At 67.5% G+C, this 18,100-nt stretch overlaps 1 protein-coding gene across 2 annotated transcripts; it reads right to left on the bottom strand.

The window, feature by feature from the left end:
• Nucleotides 1–551: 551 nt before the first annotated feature.
• LOC119139913 (adenylate cyclase type 6-like) lies at nucleotides 552–16,529 on the bottom strand. Of its 2 annotated transcripts, none has more exons than XM_037370730.1 (22): nucleotides 15,708–16,196; nucleotides 14,561–15,395; nucleotides 12,631–12,780; nucleotides 12,392–12,513; nucleotides 12,161–12,272; nucleotides 11,950–12,077; nucleotides 11,045–11,203; nucleotides 10,801–10,942; nucleotides 10,586–10,714; nucleotides 9,872–9,897; nucleotides 9,619–9,766; nucleotides 8,562–8,659; nucleotides 8,404–8,491; nucleotides 8,204–8,320; nucleotides 7,946–8,104; nucleotides 6,765–6,940; nucleotides 6,645–6,674; nucleotides 6,055–6,184; nucleotides 5,666–5,929; nucleotides 3,996–4,200; nucleotides 1,545–1,669; nucleotides 552–1,461 (listed from the first exon to the last, which is right to left on the bottom strand). In XM_037370730.1, the coding sequence occupies exons 1-22, from the start codon at nucleotides 16,052–16,054 to the stop codon at nucleotides 1,333–1,335; spliced, it is 3,819 nt and encodes a 1,272-aa protein (XP_037226627.1). In that variant the 5' UTR covers nucleotides 16,055–16,196; the 3' UTR covers nucleotides 552–1,332. The 2 variants fall into 2 exon arrangements, with proteins under 2 accessions (XP_037226627.1, XP_037226628.1); XM_037370731.1 differs by lacking the exon at nucleotides 15,708–16,196 and adding an exon at nucleotides 16,483–16,529 and having other exon boundaries at nucleotides 1,333–1,461.
• Between the last annotated feature and the right edge of the window lie 1,571 nt (nucleotides 16,530–18,100).

Below are 18,100 nucleotides of genomic sequence, written 5' to 3'. Positions count from 1 at the left end.
CTCCCCCCAGGTACCAGGCCCCACACCGGGATCTGGGCCCCCCCACCACCACCAGGACCAGGCCCCTCTACCAGGACAGAGACCCCACACTGGGCCCAAGCCCCCTGCCAGGATCTGGGCCCCCACACACCGGGCCCAAGCCCCCTCCTGGGGTCTGGCCCCCCACACTGGGATCAGGCACTCCCCCCAGGGACCAGGATCTGGGACCCCACACACACACCGGGACCGGGTCCCCTACTGGGATCTGGCCCCCCCTCATACTGGACCAGGCCCCACACCGGGATCTGGGCTCCCCCCCCCCCCAGGACCAGGCCCCTCTACCAGGATCGTGGCCCCCCCATACCAGGGCAGAGCCCCCACACTGGGCCCAAGCCCCCTACCTGGATCTGGGTCTCCCACACACCAGGCCCGGACGCCCCCCCTCCAAGATCTGGGACACCCCCCCTCCCAACAACCCACCAGGATCTTGCCCCCTCCATGGGGGTCTCGGCCTCCCGCAGCCCCCCCCCTCCCCCATGCCCCACACGTCAGGCCACAGCTCGTATCCAAAGTGAGTTTTATATATAATTTATCTGTACACACGAAGGACAAAGTACCTCAGGTCTGCACTGAGGGGGGGGGCAGTACCCCCCAACCCGGGCTGAGCCCCCCCGGCCCCAAAACGGCTTCAGAAAACAAAAGAGAAAAAAAAAAAGAAAAAAAAAAAAAAAGAAAAAAGTCACTTTTTTTTTTTTTTTGCATTTAAAAGGAGGGGAAGCTGCCCCCCCCCCTCCCCACCGGCAGCCCCCGGGAGGGTACAGGACCCCCTGGCTGGGGAGGGCCGGGCCCCTGGGTGGGGGTTCTGGGGGGCTGCGAAGGTGCTTTGCCTGTGTGTGTGTCCCCCCCCAGCAGGCGGCACTTTAATTTGGCACATGGAGGAGGCTGGGGAGACCCCCACCCCCAAACCCCACCCCAGCCCCGTCCCCGGGGGGGTGTCCCCCTCCCCTCTTTGGCACATGGGGGATTTTGGCAAAGGGGGGGTTGCACCCTGACACCCACCCACCCCCCCCAAAACACACCCTGGTACAGGGCTGAGAAATGCTCCCCTCAACACACTGCCCTTGGGGGGGGGGGGGGACAGTGGGGGGGGGGGATGACACCCCCACCTCCAGCCACCTCCCTTGTGTCGTTTCTCCCTTTTTCCTCTTTTTTTTTTTTTTTTTTTTTCTAAATATGTGGATTTGGGGATTTTTCCTTTTTTTTTTTTTTGCCTAACCCCTGGTGCAGGCTGGGGGGCATCAGCCTGGGGCTGGGGGTGGGGGGGAACACCACGGCCCTCCCCCCCCCCCGCTCCTAACTCCCTCCAGGGCCAGCGTTGAGGAAGTAGGTGGTCATCTCCCCCTTGCCCTTGACCTTGACCAGCCCCCGGCACTCCAGCACGTAGCCCTTGGCCGCCAGCACCTGGTACAGGTCCGTTGTCACCTGGGGGGAGGGGGACATGGGGATGAGGTGCTGGGGGGGGCTCAAAGAAAGGGTCCCCCCACCTCCCTGCCCCCCGAGCTGACCTGGATGCGGTCTGGGACCCCGGTGCTGTCCATGCGGCTGGAGACGTTGACGGTGTTGCCCCAGATGTCGTACTGCGGCTTGCGCGCCCCGATCACCCCTGCCACCACCGGCCCCATGTTCAGACCTGGGGGGGGGGACGGGACATGACACGACACAGGCAGAGCGTCACGGACCCCCCCCTACGGCTGCGGGTGTCAGGGCACGGGGGTGCGCGAGGAGGTTGCGTGTGCAAAGGGGAAGGGGCGTGCAAAGGGGAAGGGGCGTGCAAAGGGGAAGGGCCGTGCAAAGGGGAAGGGGCGTGCAAAGGGTTTGCGACAGCAAGGGAGCGAGTCAAGGGGCGTGCAAAGGGGAAGGGGCGTGCAAAGGGGAAGGGGCGTGCAAAGGGTTTGCGACAGCAAGGGAGCGAGTCAAGGGGCGTGCAAAGGGGAAGGGGCGTGCAAAGGGGAAGGGCCGTGCAAAGGGGAAGGGGCGTGCAAAGGGGAAGGGGCGTGCAAAGGGGAAGGGGCGTGCAAAGGGTTTGCGACAGCAAGGGAGCGAGTCAAGGGGCATGCAAAGGGGAAGGGCCGTGCAAAGGGGAAGGGCCATGCAAAGGGGAAGGGCCGTGCAAAGGGGAAGGGGCGTGCAAAGGGTTTGCGACAGCAAGGGAGCGAGTCAAGGGGCGTGCGAGGGCTGCGTGTGCAAAGGGGAAGGGCCGTGCAAAGGGGAAGGGGCGTGCAAAGGGGAAGGGGCGTGCAAAGGGGAAGGGGCGTGCAAAGGGTTTGCAATGGCAAGGGAGTGTGTAAAGCAGCAGGGGTGTGCAAAGGGGAAGGGGCACACAAAGGGAGTGTGTAAATGGGTGTGCAAGGGCTGCGTGTGCAAAGGGGAAGGGGCGTGCGAGGGGGTTGTGCATGCAAAGGGTTTGCAATGCCAAGGGAGCGAGACAAGGGGTGTGTGAGGGCTGCGTGTGCAATGTGGAAGGGCTGTGCAAAGGGGAAGGAGCACGCAAAGGAGTGTGTAAAGGGGTGTGCAAGGGCTGTGTGTGCAAAGGGGAAGGGGCGTGCAAGGGGGTTGTGCATGCAAAGTGTTTGCGATGCCAAGGGAGCGAGTCACGTGGCGTGCGAGGGCTGCATGTGCAAAGGGGAAGGGGTGTGCAAAGGGTTTATGCATGCAACGGGTTTGCAATGGCAAGGGAGTGTGTAAAGCAGAAGGGGCACACGAAGGGAGTGTGTAAATGGGTGTGCAAGGGCTGTGTGTGCAAAGGGAAGGGGCGTGCAAAGGGTTTGTGCATGCAAGGGGTTTGCAAGGGCAAGGGAGTGTGTAAAGCAGAATGGGTGTGCAAATGGGAAGGGGCATGCAAAGGGGAAGGGGTGTGCAAAGGGGTTTGTGCATGCAAAGTGTTTGCGATGCCAAGGGAGTGTGTAAAGTGGCGTGCAAGGGTGTGAGAAGGCTGTGTGTGCAAAGGGGAAAGGGGGTGCACAGGGGAAAGGGGGTGCACAGGGTTTACAGTGGCAAAAGAGTGTGTAAAGGGGTGTGCGAGGGCTGTGTGCAAAGAGGAAGGGGCGTGCAAAGGGTTCGCAGGTGCAAGGAGTGTGTAAATGTCTGTGCAAAGGGCAGCATGTGCAAAGGGGAAGGGGCGTGCAAAGGGGCGTGCGAGGGGCTTGCAAAGGGCACACGAGGAGCGTGCAAAGGGCGTTCAAAGGTCATTCAAAGGGTGTGCAAAGGGCATGCAAAGGGTGCATGAGGAGTGTGCAAAGGGCATGCAAAGGTCATTCAAAGGGCATGCAAAGGGTGTGCAAAGGTCATGCAAAGGGCATGCAAAGGGCATGCAAAGGGCGCACAAGGAGCGTGCAAGGGGCATGCAGAGGTCATTCAAAGGGCGTGCAAAGAGCGTGCAAAGGGCATGCAAAGGTCGTGCAAAGGGCATGCAAAGGGCGCACAAGGAGCGTGCAAAGGGAGTGCAAAGGGCATGCAAGGAGCGTGCAAAGGTCACTCAAAGGGCATGCAAAGGACATGCAAAGGGCGCACAAGGAGCGTGCAAGGGGCATGCAGAGGTCATTCAAAGGGCATGCAAAGGGCATTCAAAGGGCATGCAAAGAGCGTGCAAAGGGCATGCAAAGGGCGTGCAAAGGGCGTGCAAAGGGCGTGCAAAGGGCGTGCAAAGGGCATGCAAATGGCGCACAAGGAGCGTGCAAAGGGAGTGCAAAGGGAGTGCAAAGGGCATGCAAGGAGCGTGCAAAGGTCACTCAAAGGGCATGCAAAGGTCATGCAAAGGGCGCACGAGAAGTGTGCAAAGGGCATGCAAAGGTCATGCAAAGGGCGTGCAAAGGGCGCACAAGGAGCGTGCAAAGGGAGTGCAAAGGGCATGCAAGGAGCATGCAAAGGTCACTCAAAGGGCATGCAAAGGGCATGCAAAGGGCATTCAAAGGGCGTGCGAGGGGTGTGCGAGGGGCGTGCGAGGGGCGTGCACTGACCGATCTTCATCTGGAAGTTGTTGAAGGAGTGCTCGTTGATGTACTTCATCTGCTCCATCAGGTGCATGGCGTAGTCGGCCAGCGCCGCGATGTGGCTCCGGCCCTCGCGGTCGTACGTGGAGGCGTTGAGGCCCGAGGCCGCCATGTAGGTGCTGCCGATGGTCTTGATCTTCTCCAGCTGCCGGTACCTCTGCTCGCTGATGATCTGGGGGGGGACGGGGGAGTTACACACCCCCCCCCAACATCGTGGGGGGTCCCAGGCACCCGGTCCTGCACCCCGTCCCTGGCAGCGGCACATCCCCCGTCTCCTGCACCCCGGTCCTGTCAGCATCATGCACTCGGTCTCCTGCGCCCCATCCCTGTGATCCCTGTGCGCCCCGTCTCCTGCACCCCATCTCCTGCGCCCCATCCCTGAGATCCCTGTGTGCCCCATCTCCTGCACCCCATCTCCTGCGCCCCATCCCTGAGATCCCTGTGCGCCCCATCTGCTGCACCCCATCTCCTGCGCCCCATCCCTGTGATCCCTGTGCGCCCCATCTGCTGCACCCCATCTCTGTGAGCCGCACGCGCCCCGTCTCCTGCGCCCCATCCCTGTGATCCCCGTGCACCCCATCTCCTGCACCCCATCTCCTGCGCCCCATCCCTGTGATCCCCGTGCACCCCATCTCCTGCGCCCCATCCCTGTGATCCCCGTGCACCCCATCTCCTGCACCCCATCTCCTGCGCCCCATCCCTGTGATCCCCATGCACCCCATCTCCTGCGCCCCATCCCTGTGATCCCCGTGCACCCCATCTCCTGCACCCCATCTCCTGCGCCCCATCCCTGTGATCCCCATGCACCCCATCTCCTGCGCCCCATCCCTGTGATCCCCGTGCACCCCGTCTCCTGCGCCCCATCCCTGTGATCCCCGTGCACCCCATCTCCTGCGCCCCATCTCCTGCGCCCCATCCCTGTGATCCCCATGCACCCCATCTCCTGCACCTCATTCCCGAGCACTGTGCACCCCATCTCCTGCACCCCCATCCTCACACACGCTGTCCCACAGCCCCTCCATCACCCTGTGCCCCCCACCTCTTGCACCCCATCCCTGTCAGCCCCGTGCACCCCAGCTCCTGCACCCCGTTGCTGTGATCTCTGTGCAACTCATCCCTGCACCCCATCTCCTGCGCCCCATCCCTGTGATCCCTGTGCACCCCATCTCCTGCACCCCACCTCCTGCCCCCCATCTCCTGCACCCCATCCTCATGCACGCTGCCCCACGGCATCTCCATCACCCCGTGCCCCCCATCTCCTGCCCCCCACCTCCTGCACCCCATCCCTGTGAGCCCCGTGCACCCCAGCTCCTGCACCCTGTTCCTGTGATCCCTCTGCACCCCATCCCTGCACCCCATCCCTGCCCCCCATCTTCATGCACGCTGCCCCACGGCGTCTCCATCACCCCCTGCCCCCCATCTCCTGCACCCCACCTCCTGCACCCCATCCCTGTGAGCCCCGTGCACCCCAGCTCCTGCACCCCGTCCCTGTGATCCCTGTACACCTCATCCCTGCACCCCATCCCTGCCCCCCATCTCCTGCACCCCATCCTCATGCACGCTGCCCCACGGCGCCTCCATCACCCCCTGCCCCCCATCTCCTGCACCCCACCCCACCCCAATCCGCCCTCCGGCACCTCGTCGAAGTCGGCGATGATCTCGTTGAGCAGCCGCAGGCACTCGACGCCCTCGTTGTTGGCCTCCAGCTCGACGTAGAACTCGGAGAAGTTGCTGATGGAGGCGAACATGACGGCCACGCACTCGCACGACTGGTAGTAGAGCTCGTCGTTGCGTCGCTCCCGCGCCAAAAAATGCGCCGCCACGTCCTTGGGCAGGATGTTGTGCAGCAGCCGGCGGTTGTACGCCTGCAGCTCCTCCATCTCCTCCTTCTCACCCGTCGCCTGCGGCGCACAGCACCATGCAGGAGCCGGGCTGGGGTCCTGCATCCCCCCCCAGTGCTGGGGTGCGGGGAGAGGGTCAATCCCAGCCCCTCGCCCTCCCCCCCCCCCCCCATTCCCGGTCCTACCTGCAGCTTCCAGAGGAAATCGAGGCGGGCGGTGGATTCGACCTGCTGCGCGTGCAGGTACAGCGCCAGCGCGAAGACAGCCAGGATGACGGGGGTGACGTACCGCAGGGCCACCTTCCCCTCCGCCGGGCTGCGGGCACCCCGCGCCCACTGAGGTGGGGTGCTGGGCGAGTCCATGCCCACCCCAGGGACCCCAAAACTGCACCCACACCCCAAAGCTGCACCCACCCAAGGGATCCCCCAAGATGCTCCCACCGCAGGGACCCTAAACTTGCACCCAGACCCCAAAGCTGCACCCACCCAAGGGATCCCCCAAGATGCTTCCACCCCAGGGACCCCAAAGCTGCAGCCAGACCCCAAAGCTGCACCCACCCAAGGGATCCCTTAAGATTCACCCACCCCAGGGACCCCAAACCTGCACCCACCCTGTAAGACGCACCATCCCAGCGACCCCCCAAGATCTGCCCAACCTCACAAGATGCACCCACCCCCGCAGCACAGACCCCCACCTCAGGGGACTCTCCTACTTACAGCCCACCCTCCCCACCCGCCCCTTCCCATTCCCCCACTGGTCCCAGTCCCCCGCTCACCATTCACCCTGGGTCACATTGAAGGAGGGCCTGGGGAGGGGGAGAAGAGCCGGGGCTTAGCAAGGTGGGGACCCAGCTCCCAGGGTGGGGACACCCGGCGGGGGGACGCAGGGCACTCACAGGGCATTGGCCACCACCAGCAGGTCGGCGTTGTCGAAGAGGGTGGCCTGGGGTCCCTCCACCAGCACCAGGTAGGTGGCCTCGATGGCCACCATGAGCAGCAGCTTGCCGATGCTGCTGATGTGCAGGAAGACGGAGCAGGCCAGCAGGCTCAGCACCACGCTGTAGTTGAAGTACTGCGGGGGAGAGTGGCAGGGATGCACTGGCATCCCATGGGAAACCCCCGCCGGTAACCCCCCACAGGGACCCTGCACCCATGGGGACCCCCTGCCAGCACCCTGCACCCTCAGGGACCCCGTGCCAGCATCCTTGGGGACACAGTGGCTGCAGGGACCCCGTGTCAGCACCCTGTACCCTCAGGGACCCCGTGCCAGCATCCTTGGGGACACAGTGGCTGCAGGGACCCCGTGTCAGCACCCTGTACCTACAGGGACCTCATGCCAGCATCCTTGGGGACACAGTGGCTGCAGGGACCCCGTGTCAGCACCCTGCACCCTCAGGGACCCCATGCCAGCATCCTTGGGGACACAGTGGCTGCAGGGACCCCGTGTCAGCACCCTGCACCCTCAGGGACCCCGTGCCAGCATCCTTGGGGACACAGTGGCTGCAGGGACCCCGTGTCAGCACCCTGTACCTACAGGGACCTCATGCCAGCATCCTTGGGGACACAGTGGCTGCAGGGACCCCGTGCCAGCACCCGTACCTACAGGGACCTCATGCCAGCATCCTTGGGGACACAGTGGCTGCAGGGACCCCGTGCCAACACCCTGCACCCTCAGGGACCCCGTGCCAGCATCCTTGGGGACACAGTGGCTGCAGGGACCCCGTGCCAACACCCTGCACCCTCAGGGACCCCGTGCCAGCATCCTTGGGGACACAGTGGCTGCAGGGACCCCGTGCCAGCACCCTGCACCCTCAGGGGCTCTGTGCCAGCACCCACGGGGGACCATGCACCCGTAGGGACCTATGGCAGCACCCTATATCTGTGGGGACCCTGTGCCAGCACCCTGTACCCCCAGAGACCCCATACCAGGGGGACACAGTGCCCACAGGGACCCCGTGCCAGCACCCTGCACCCTCAGGGACCCCATGCCAGCCCCCAAGGCGGACAGTGCACCCAGAGGGACCCACGCTGGCACCCACGGGAGCCCTGCGCCCATGGCTGCCCCACAGCCACTCACCTCGGGGAAGTCACAGGCCAGCCCGTCACCGTGGCAGGGCTCCGCGGGGGTCCCCAGCGAGAAGTTGAGGACCCGGAGCTGGCAGGGTCCCACAGCCTCGGGGGTGACGTTGAGCTCACGGGCGGCGCAGTCCCGCAGAGCCACCCGGCTGCAGGAGAACTGGCAGGGGGGGGTGGGGGTGGAAGAAGGGTGAGCCGGTGCCCCGCAGCCCCCCGCAGCCCCCCGCAGCCCCCCGTGCCCCTGACCCCACGTCCCTACCATGTTGACGAAGGCAGCGATGAAGACGAGGAGGATGGTGAAGACCCCGATGACGGTGCTGTGCGCACGGGACTGGACGATTTTCCGGGAAAGCTGCTGCAGGGCGGCGGGGAACAGCTGCGGGGGGGGGGGCGCAAAAAGACCCCATCATGCACCGCCAAGCCCCCCCGCACCCTCCCACCCATCAGCCGTGTACTCACGGTGACACAGGAATAGACGGCGCAGACGAAGAGGATGGCAGCAAGGAGGATGAAGATGCCAACGTAGACGCCAAGCATCAGCGGGGAGCTGAGAGAGGTGGCTGTGAGCATTGGGGGGGGGGGGGTCGGGGGGGGGGGGGGGTGGCTGCAGCACTCACTGCGGGAACACCACGATCTGGAGGCAGCAGATGAAGCAGAAGACGAGGAGGGTGCAGGCCACGTAGCCACCGAAGCGGTCATCCACCTTCTTGGAGTACTGCGGCGAGGGAAGCGGTGAGCTGGGCTGGGGGGGGGGGCAGGGCAGGGCAGGGCAGAGGGGCTCCTGGGGGCTCCCAGGGGATGGGATGGAGGGGACCCTGGGGGATGGGATGGGATGGGATGGAGGGGGACAGAGGGTCCCCAGAGGATGGGATGGAGCGGACCCCAGGGGGACGGGATGGAGGGGACACCAGAGGATGGGACAGAGGGGACCATGGGGGACCCCAGGGGATGGGATGGGAGGGGAGGGAGGGGACCCCAAGGGGACCCCAAGGGATGGGATTGAGGAGACCCCAGGGGATGGAGGGGACCATGGGGGATGGGACGGAGAGGACCATGGGGGACCCCAGGGGATGGGATAGGATAGGATGGGAGGGGACCCCAAGGGATGGGATTGAGGGGACCCCGGGGGATGGGATGGAGGGGACCATGGGGGACCCCAGGGGATGAGATGGGAGGGGAGGGGATGAGATGGGATGGGACCCCAAGGGATGGGATTGAGGGGACACCAGGGGATGGAGGGGACCATAGGGGATGGGATGGAGGGGACCATGTGGGACCCCAGGGGATGGGATAAGATGGGATGGGATGGGAGGGGACACCGATGGATGGGACGGAGAGGGCACCAAGAGATGGGACGGAGGGGACACCGGGGGACCCCAGGGGATAGGATTGAGGGGACCCCAGGGGATGGGATGGAGGGGGACAGGATGGAAGGACCAGGACAGGGGGGATCATGGAGCCAGCTGGATGAAGGGGATCTCACAGACCAGAGGGGACAGATGTGATGCGCAGCTGGGATGGGGGGCAGGGGGTACCACAGAACCAGGACAGAGGACCCCAGGGGATGGAAGCGAGATGAGGGAGACAAAGGTGCTGATGGGAGCGGGACAGAGGGGACTTCAGGGGATGGAGGGGACGGCAGGGATGGGATGGGGGGGATGGAGGGACCCCCACCTTCTTCTCCAGCTCAGGCGTCTGGAAGGTGAGCAGGAACTTCTTGACATGGTCCTTGCGGAGCTGGTCAATGCTGCGGGCGTCGATGGCCCGGCTCAGGAACTCGTCCACCTCGTCCTCGGGGTTGAGGGCCTCCTGGGCACCACGGCTGGGGGCAGGGGTAGGTCAGGGTCCCCCCAGCCCCTGGCTCTGCCCCAGAGAGGGGCTGGCCATGACCCCCCACCCCCAGGACCCTCAGCATGGGGACACTTACTTGTCCTTGCTGGAGTCATCAATTCCCTGGGGAGACACAAGGGAAATGGGGGGGTGTCAGGGACACTGGCATGGATTGGGGGGGGGCGGTCATAGATGACAAGATCATAGGGCATCCCCCAGGGTCAACCAAGCCCCCCCAAGGACAGGGGACAGAGTCCCAAGGGTTACCAGGATGTGGGGGATTCCCAAGTGTTCCCCAAGCCTTGCAAGGATAGGGGGGGTCCCCAAGAGTCTGCAAGGGGGGGAGGGAGGGGTCTGGGGGGGGTGGCTGACACCAGTGAGGATGGGGGACCCCTGAGAGTCCCCAAGGCCAGTGAGGACAGGAGGCATCCCCAAGGGGTGCCGAGGACAGGGGGTACACCTGGGGGGTCCCCAACAGCTGCTGAGGATGGAGGCGGGGGGGGGGGGAACCTGGGGATCTCTATGGGCTGCTGAGGATGGCTGATCCCTGCGGGCTGCTGAGGATGGGGGGGGACACCTGAGGGTCCCCAAGGGCTGATGAGGACAGGAGGGAACCCCGAGATCTGCTGAGGATGGGGGGGGCTTCTTCAAGGCCCTGGGCTGCGGCCAGCAGGAGGAAGCAGGCGAGGGCTGCGGGCAAGGCTGGGGAAGCCCAAAGGCGACCACGGAAAGGCAGCGAGCAGCCGATACCGCCGCAGGGGGGGTCCCCCCTTCCCAACATGCCCCCCCGCCCCCCTCCATGGTCGCTCACCATCTGCCGGAAGGCCTTGGAGTCCTTGGTGCGGGAGAAGGAGCGCTCGGGCACCCAGCGCGGCACCAGCCCCTCCGTCGAGTTGGCACGAGCCCGCTGCAGCTTGGCTAGGATGGCTTTCTCCTCCTTCTGCAGGGCGACGTGGCCGTGAGAGGGGGTCCCCCAGGGTCCCCATCCCCCCATCCCCCCCCCCTCAATTCCCCCCTCTGACTCACGCGCTTCTGGCTGCAGCCCACGATGAGGAAGGTCTCGATGTTGTGCTCCTTGAGGTAGGCGTTGCGCTCGCCCCCGTGGCCTGGTTCCACCTCGTAGTCCCCGTTCAGGTACTGCAGCGTCGCCCAGGTGATGTGGATGCGCCTGGGGATGGCAGGGATGAAGGTGCTGAGCCCACCCCCCCACCCCCCTTGTTCCACGTTCCCCACCCCAGCCCCCAGCCCAGCCCCCCTGGTCCTGGCTCACCCGGCTTTGCCACCCGCTTCCATGTGGTTGGCGAGGGTCACGTCGTTGGACCAGACGTCGAACTGCCACTTGCGCAGCCCCAGGACGCCACAGTGCACCCGCCCGCTGTGGATGCCCACGCGCATGTTCACGTTCACCCCCGTCACCTCGCGCACCAGCCTGCGGACGGCACCGGCACCACGTCAGCCCAAGGCACCGCGGCACCGGGGCCTGGGCAGCACCAGGGGTGTGCCAGCACCGGGGCCAGCCACAGCCCCCCAGGGCTGCAGCGGCACTGGGGACATGCCAGCACTGGGGACATGCCAGCACTGGGGACATGCCAGCACTGGGGTCAAGCACAGCCCCCCAGGGTTGCAGTGGCACTGGGGACATCCCAGCACTGGGGACATGGTGGCACTGGGGTCAGGCACAGCCTCCCAGGGTTGCAGTGGCACTGGGGATGTGCCAGCACTGGGGACATGGTGGCACTGGGGTCAGGCACAGCCTCCCAGTGTTGCAGTGGCACTGGGGATGTGCCAGCACTGGGGACATGGTGGCGCTGGGGTCAGGCACAGCCTCCCAGTCTTGCAGTGGCACTGGGGACGTGCCAGCACTGGGGACATGGTGGCGCTGGGGTCAGGCACAGCCTCCCAGTCTTGCAGTGGCACTGGGGACGTGCCAGCACTGGGGACATGGTGGCGCTGGGGTCAGGCACAGCCTCCCAGTGTTGCAGTGGCACTGGGGACATGCCAGCACTGGGGACATGGTGGCGCTGGGGTCAGGCACAGCCTCCCAGTCTTGCAGTGGCACTGGGGACGTGCCAACACTGGGGACATGGTGGCGCTGGGGTCAGGCACAGCCTCCCAGTGTTGCAGTGGCACTGGGGACATGCCAGCACCGGTGACAGGCGCGACCCCCCGACTCACGAGATGGCCTCGATCATGTCGACCCCCATCTCCACGCAGCAGTGCGCATGGTCCCCACGCGCCTCCGGCAGCCCCGACACGCAGTAGTAGCAGTCCCCCAGGATCTTGATGCGCAGGCAGTGGTTCTCCTGGGGGGGACGGGCAGGTCAGGGGGGCTCTGGGACCCCCTTCCAGCCCCACCCCCGCACCCCCCACCCCCCACCCCACTCACCGCCGCCAGCTTGTCGAAGCGAGCGAAGAGCTCATTGAGCGTCATCACCAGCTCCTGGGCTGTGCACTGCGAGGCCAGGCTGGTAAAGCCCTCGATGTCCGCGAAGAGGATGCTGCCGGGAGGAAGAGCGTGGGCTGGGGAGGGACCACAGACCACCCCGGACCCCCTCACCTAGTGACACTCCCCTCCCACCCCCACCCCCCCCCCCCAAGACCTTGCACCCCGCGGTACCTGACGTTGTCGTGCTTCTGGATGTAGATCTTGTGGAACATCATGTCCTCCTTCTTGGTGTTGATGTCCTCCTTCATCTCCATGGCCACGTGCTGGGGCAGCACCGAGAGCAACAGCCGCTCCTGCCCCACAGCACCACCCCATCAGCGGGGGGCCAGGGCCCTGACGGACCCCCCCTTCCCCCAGGCCCATCACGGCGGACCCCACCGTCCCTGGGACACCCAGGACCCCCAGCTTACCTGCTGGCGGTTCTCCCGCTGGAGGTGCAGGCGCGCCTGGATGTAGCCCCGGGTCTCCTGGAAGGCCTGGCGCTGCGACACCTCGGCCGGGTAGTGGGTGCAGACCCCCACCACGTTGGTGCAGAGGAAGATCAGGGCGTTGGCGCTGAGCTGGTGGGGGAGGTGGGCTCAGTGCAGCCACCCAGGGACCCCTGGCCAGCTCTGCCACCCTCCTCTGCACCCCAAAACCCTGGCTCCAGGATGGGGGGGGTGCTGCCAAGAGGAGCAGGGGGGCTGCAGGGGGGGGGGGTCATGGGGCGGGGGCGGAAACATGGGGACACAAAGCAAGGGGATGTGGGATGCAGGGACCAAGGGAAGGGAGGATGCAGGGACCTGGGGACACGGAGGATGCAGGGACCTGGGGATACAGGACCAGGGTGACGGGGACATGGGGCACCTGGAGACATGGGAAACCGGGGGGGGGGGGGGGGGGGGGGGGGGGGGGTGGGGGGCGAGGCTGCAGGGACATGGGGGACATAGAGAGCCAGAGCAGGGGGACAGGGGGCACCCGAAGCTGCAGGAAAGCGGGGCACAGGGGCTGCAGGGACCCAAGGCACAGGGATACGAGGATGCAGGGACCTGGGGATACAGGACCAGGGTGATGGGGACATGGGGCACCTGGAGACATGGGAAACCGGGGCAGGGGGGGCTGCAGGGACATGGGGGACATGGAGAGCCCGAGCAGGGGGATGGGGGGCACGCAGAGCTGCAGGAAAGCGGGGCACAGGGGCTGCAGGGACCTGGGGACCCAAGGCACAGGGATACGAGGATGCAGGGACTTGAGGGACATGGGGACACGGGGCAGGGGGGGACATGGGGGGACGGGGCAGGGGGGGACGTGGGGACACAGCCAGGCCCCACGGGCCCTCGGGAAGCGGAGGAAGCCGGGGGAGGGCCGGGAAGCGGAGATGGCTGCAGCGGGAGTGCTGTGGTTTCCCCCCCTCCCCGTCCCCATCCCTGTCCCCTGGGACCGGGGCCAGGGCTATTTATAGCGGCGGGCTGGAAGCGGGGGGCCACGCACCCCCCCCCCCCCCATCCCCATCACATCCCCCCGGCCAGGGGGCACAGCCCCATCGCTCCCACCCTGCAGAGGTTAGCCCCACTCGGGGGGGGGCTTCTCCTCCCGTGACCCCCTCCATGCTCCACCAGCCTCACTGTGTACCCCCCCCCTTCAGCATCATGCGCCCCGTGGGGACAGCACGTGGCCCCAGCCCTGGCCAGGCAGGGCGAGGGTGACGGGTGGCCTCGTGCGGGGGCGGGGGTGGGGGGGGCTGGGGACTGGCAACACATGGCCCTTGTGGGCAAGGGGACCCCCCCTGGACCCCCCCTGTGCATGCAGCACCCCACTGGGAGCACCCGCCAGCCCAAGGGGGCAGGACAGGGGACACTGCCAAGGTCCCAGCCCCCCTGGGTGGCAGCCACCCCCCCTGCCCTGGCTCCCTGGGCCTGCATCCCCCCTCGGGGGTTTCCGCCAGCCCCACAACGGGGGCTTTGTGGGTGCCCCCCCCCCCCCCAAGCACAGCCCACAATGGCGGGTCTGTGCACGGTCCTGCCAGGACGAGGGGCCCCCTCACCTCCCCCCCGCCAGGCTGCGGCAGTGGAGAGACCCCCGGTCACACCGTAGGCAGCACCCACGGGTCCCTAGCATGGGACACACCCCCCCCCACCCCCCCCAGGACGCCCCCCACCCCCAGGGCAAGCCAAGGGGGCCCCTCCTGCATCCAGAATTTTCCACGTGCACCAACACCAAGCCCAATTTTGCAGCGAGGCACTGGGGGAGCCACCGGCGGGGACAGGGGTCTCCCCCCCAGGGTCTCCCCCATCCCACAAGCAGGCAGCCCCCACACACACACTATATGCATTCCCCCCCCCCCCCCCCCCCAGCCTCTACCTGCTTCCAGAGGAAGGGGTCGGTGGCGTTGCGGTGCCAAGCGATGGCGAGGTGCAGGGCGGAGAGGAAGACGCCGGCCAGCACGGCCGCCCGCATCCGCACCGGCAGCAGCGTGTAGGTGATGTAGATGAAGAAGACGCTCCACCAAACGCCTTCGGCCGCGCTACGGGGTACCACAGCCACCGTCCCCAACGCTTGCACCCCGGCCAGCAACCCCAGCACCACGTAGCTCACCACCCACATATAGTCCTGGGGGAAGGCGCTGCGGCTGCACAGCACCATCAAAAGCAAGAAAAGGGCCGTGGCACCGGCCAAAGCGGCGACCGCCGGCACGTGGGGGGCACCGGGCAGGCAGTGGAAGAGCAGCATCACACCGCAGACCAACACCAGCACCCCCATCAGCACCGTCAGGCTGCTCTGGTTCATCTGGAAGAAGTAACGTTGGTAAAGCCGCTCCAGTTTGGCCGACTGGAACCGTTTGGAACGGAAAACCTGGAGCAAACGCCGCCAGCACTCGCCGGCTGACGGCCGCCCCCCGTGGCCCCCGGCCCCCTTTGGCCCTTTGGTTTCGCCATCCTCCAAGGCCAAGTCCACCGATTTGAGCCCCAAGTCACCGGAGGGTCCCTTCTTGCTGTAGTGGTCCTCCTGCCAGGTGCAGCGTAGCCCCCGGGGGGGTCCCCCACCCCGCTCCATCTCAGGGTCCTGCAGGCAGCTCATGTAGCGGGGGCCGCAGAGGGCAGCGCGGGGGCGGGCGCCCTTCTTGCCGTTGCGCTCCCCCCATGCCGTCTTCCGTTCGTCCACCTTGGGCACCAGGATGCCGCTGAACCACGACATGCTGCGGGTACCGGGGAGGGGGTCAACGCTCAGTGTGTGTCCCCTCCCCCCCAGCACCCCAAGAGGGACGCCGGTGCCCATGGGGGAGGGGGGGGGGGGGGCCGAGGCAGCGTGGCTCCCACCCAGCACAGACAGCAAAGGGCACAGATGTCCCACGTCCCCTGGGGGGTGCAGACCCCCAAACCCCAGTTCTCCCACCCATGGCCCCTGTGGGAATGCCCAGTGCCCAGTGCTGGGTGCCCAGCACCAGTACTGAGTGCCCGGTGCCCAGTGCTGGTGCTAGGTACCCAGTACTGGTCCCCAGTGCCGGTACCTGGTCCCCAGTGCCAGTGCCCGGTGCCGGTGCCCAGTATCAGTGCTGGATGCCCGGTGCTGGTGCTGGTACTGGGTACCCAGTGCTGGTGCCCAGTGCCGGTACTGAGTGGCCAGTGCCCAGTGCCAGTGCCCGGTGCCCAGTGCTGGTGCTGGCTGCTCGATACTGGTGCCCAGTGCCGGTACCCGGTTCCCAGTGCCAATGCCCAGTATTGGTGCTGGATGCCCGGTGCCGGTGCCCGGTGCTGGTACTGGGTACCCGGTGCTGGTGCCCGGTGCTTGGCCCTGCCAAGGCCACCCCGAGCCTGTCCACCCCAGCGCAACGACCTGCGGCAAAGCTGGAACCATCCCGGGCGTCCCGGCCCTGTTTGTCTTGAACGGCGGCCAACGGGCTGCACCGGGCACGGCGGCCCCGGGGCACCGGGAACCAGCCAGGACGTGGCAGCCCGTCCCACCCCCGGGGGAACGGCGGGGGAGGGGGGGAACGGCCACCCGGGAAGGGCTGAGCCCGGTGGCAGCCACCCCCCGGCCCCGGCCCCGGCCCGCGGGGAGCCCCGCCGGACGCGGCCCGGTCACCCCCAACCCGCCAGCGCCCCCCCCGCCGCCGCCGCCGCCCCGGCCACCGGGCAGCCCCCCCCGGGGCCACCCCGCTGCCGCCGCCACGGGGCCCACCCCGCTGCCGCCCCCCAAGTCCCGATCGCGGTCCCGCTCGCCGCCGCCCCGGCCACCCCCCCCCACCGCCACCGCGCCCGGTGCGCCCGGTCGGCCCCGCTCACCTCCGCCTCCGGCGCCGCCGCCCGCGGGGCCCCGCGCCCCGGCACGGCCCCGCCGCCGCCCGCTCCTACACGGCGGCCGCGCCGCAACCCCGCCGCCCCATCCCGCAGCCCAGGCCGGGCCCCCCGGTGGCGGCGGTGGCGGCCCCGGTCCCGGTCCCGGCCGCAGCCCCGGCCCCGGCCCAGCCCCGGCCGGTACCCGCCCCCCCCCACCCCCCCCCCCCCCCGCCCGGATCCGCTCCCGGGCGCTCCCGGCCGGCGGCCTTAAAGGCGCAGCGGCGGCGGCGGTGGCCCGGTACGGCCCGGTACGGCCCCGGTACGGCCCCGGTGCGGCGGGGGAGGCGCGGGAGGAGCGCGGGGGAGGCGGGTGCGCGCGCGGGCACGGGCGGACCGGCACCCCCGGGGCTGCGCGCACACGCACCGCCGCGCTGCACCGACATGGCGGGGACAACGGGGACACGCGCCACCGGCACCCCCCACCCCCACCCCCCTCCCCCCGCCTGCACCCCCGGGTCTGCACACGTCCCCCCCCCTTTGAGTGTGTCCCTTGCACACACACCCCCCGCACGCTCACCCCAGTGCCCCCCCCTTGCACACCCAGCCTGCACGCACACCTACACCCCCCTTGCACACTCGCACCCCCTTGCACGCGTGTGCAGCCGTGTTGCACACACACGCGTGAGCCCCCTTGCATGTGTGTGTGCGTGTGTGTGCGCGCACGCACACGTATCCCCTTGCACACGCAGCTACACACCGCTTAGGCACCCCTGGCATGCACACACGCGTGCACATCCCCCCTCGCACACACGACCTCGCGCACACGCACACCCGTTTTGCACACATAGGGGTCTTGCACACGCACCCCCTTGCATGCACATCACGCCTTGCACGCACACACGCACCCCTTGCACACACACGCGTGCGCGCACAAGCACACCCTTGCACGCACCCCCCCCTTCCTTTTTGCACGCACACCCCAGTCAGCACCCCGTGCAAAACGGGGGTGCGGGATACCCCTCACTGGGGTCCCTGCCTTGCCCCCCACACTCGTACCCCACGCGTGTGCGTGGGTCAGGCCTTGCCAGCCCCCCCCCCCCCTCCATGACCGCTCCCCCCACCCCCAGCCCCCCCCGCAGCGGCGGTGCCGGGCCCCGCGGCCCCCCCGCAGCAGCGCCGGGCCCCCGAGGAGCGCAGATTAATCATTAATTAGCAGCCGCCGCCGGGCCCGTGTCCCCGCGGCCCCACGCGGAAGTCCCGCCACGGGAAGGGGGGGGAGTGGATCGGCGGGGGGGGCGGCACGCTGAGTCTCCGGTTCCCCGGGGCCGCCGCAGCCCCCGCCCATCGCTCCGGCCGGGCGGTGCAGTGATGCTGCAGCACCGCGGCCCCGGGATCCGGTCACCGGGGCGGGGGGCACAGGGATGCGGGGCGTGGGGACAATGTGCGGGTGGGCTGCACCCCCTGCACGGTCCCCCCGCGACCCCGCCTGCCCCCCGCGGGGTATTGGCGGGGGGGGGTGGGGGGTATAAGCTGTCCCCTCCGGTGGGGGCACGGCGGGACCGATCCCGGTGGGTTCGCGCATCCCGCATCCCCCACCACGCGTGGCCACGGCAGCGGGGGGACC

Source organism: Falco rusticolus, chromosome 19 (assembly GCF_015220075.1).
Source record: "Falco rusticolus isolate bFalRus1 chromosome 19, bFalRus1.pri, whole genome shotgun sequence".
In the NCBI taxonomy this organism is placed as follows: Eukaryota; Metazoa; Chordata; class Aves; order Falconiformes; family Falconidae; genus Falco; species Falco rusticolus.
Note: the sequence above shows the minus strand (reverse complement) of the source record. Positions and strands in the feature narration are given on the sequence as shown.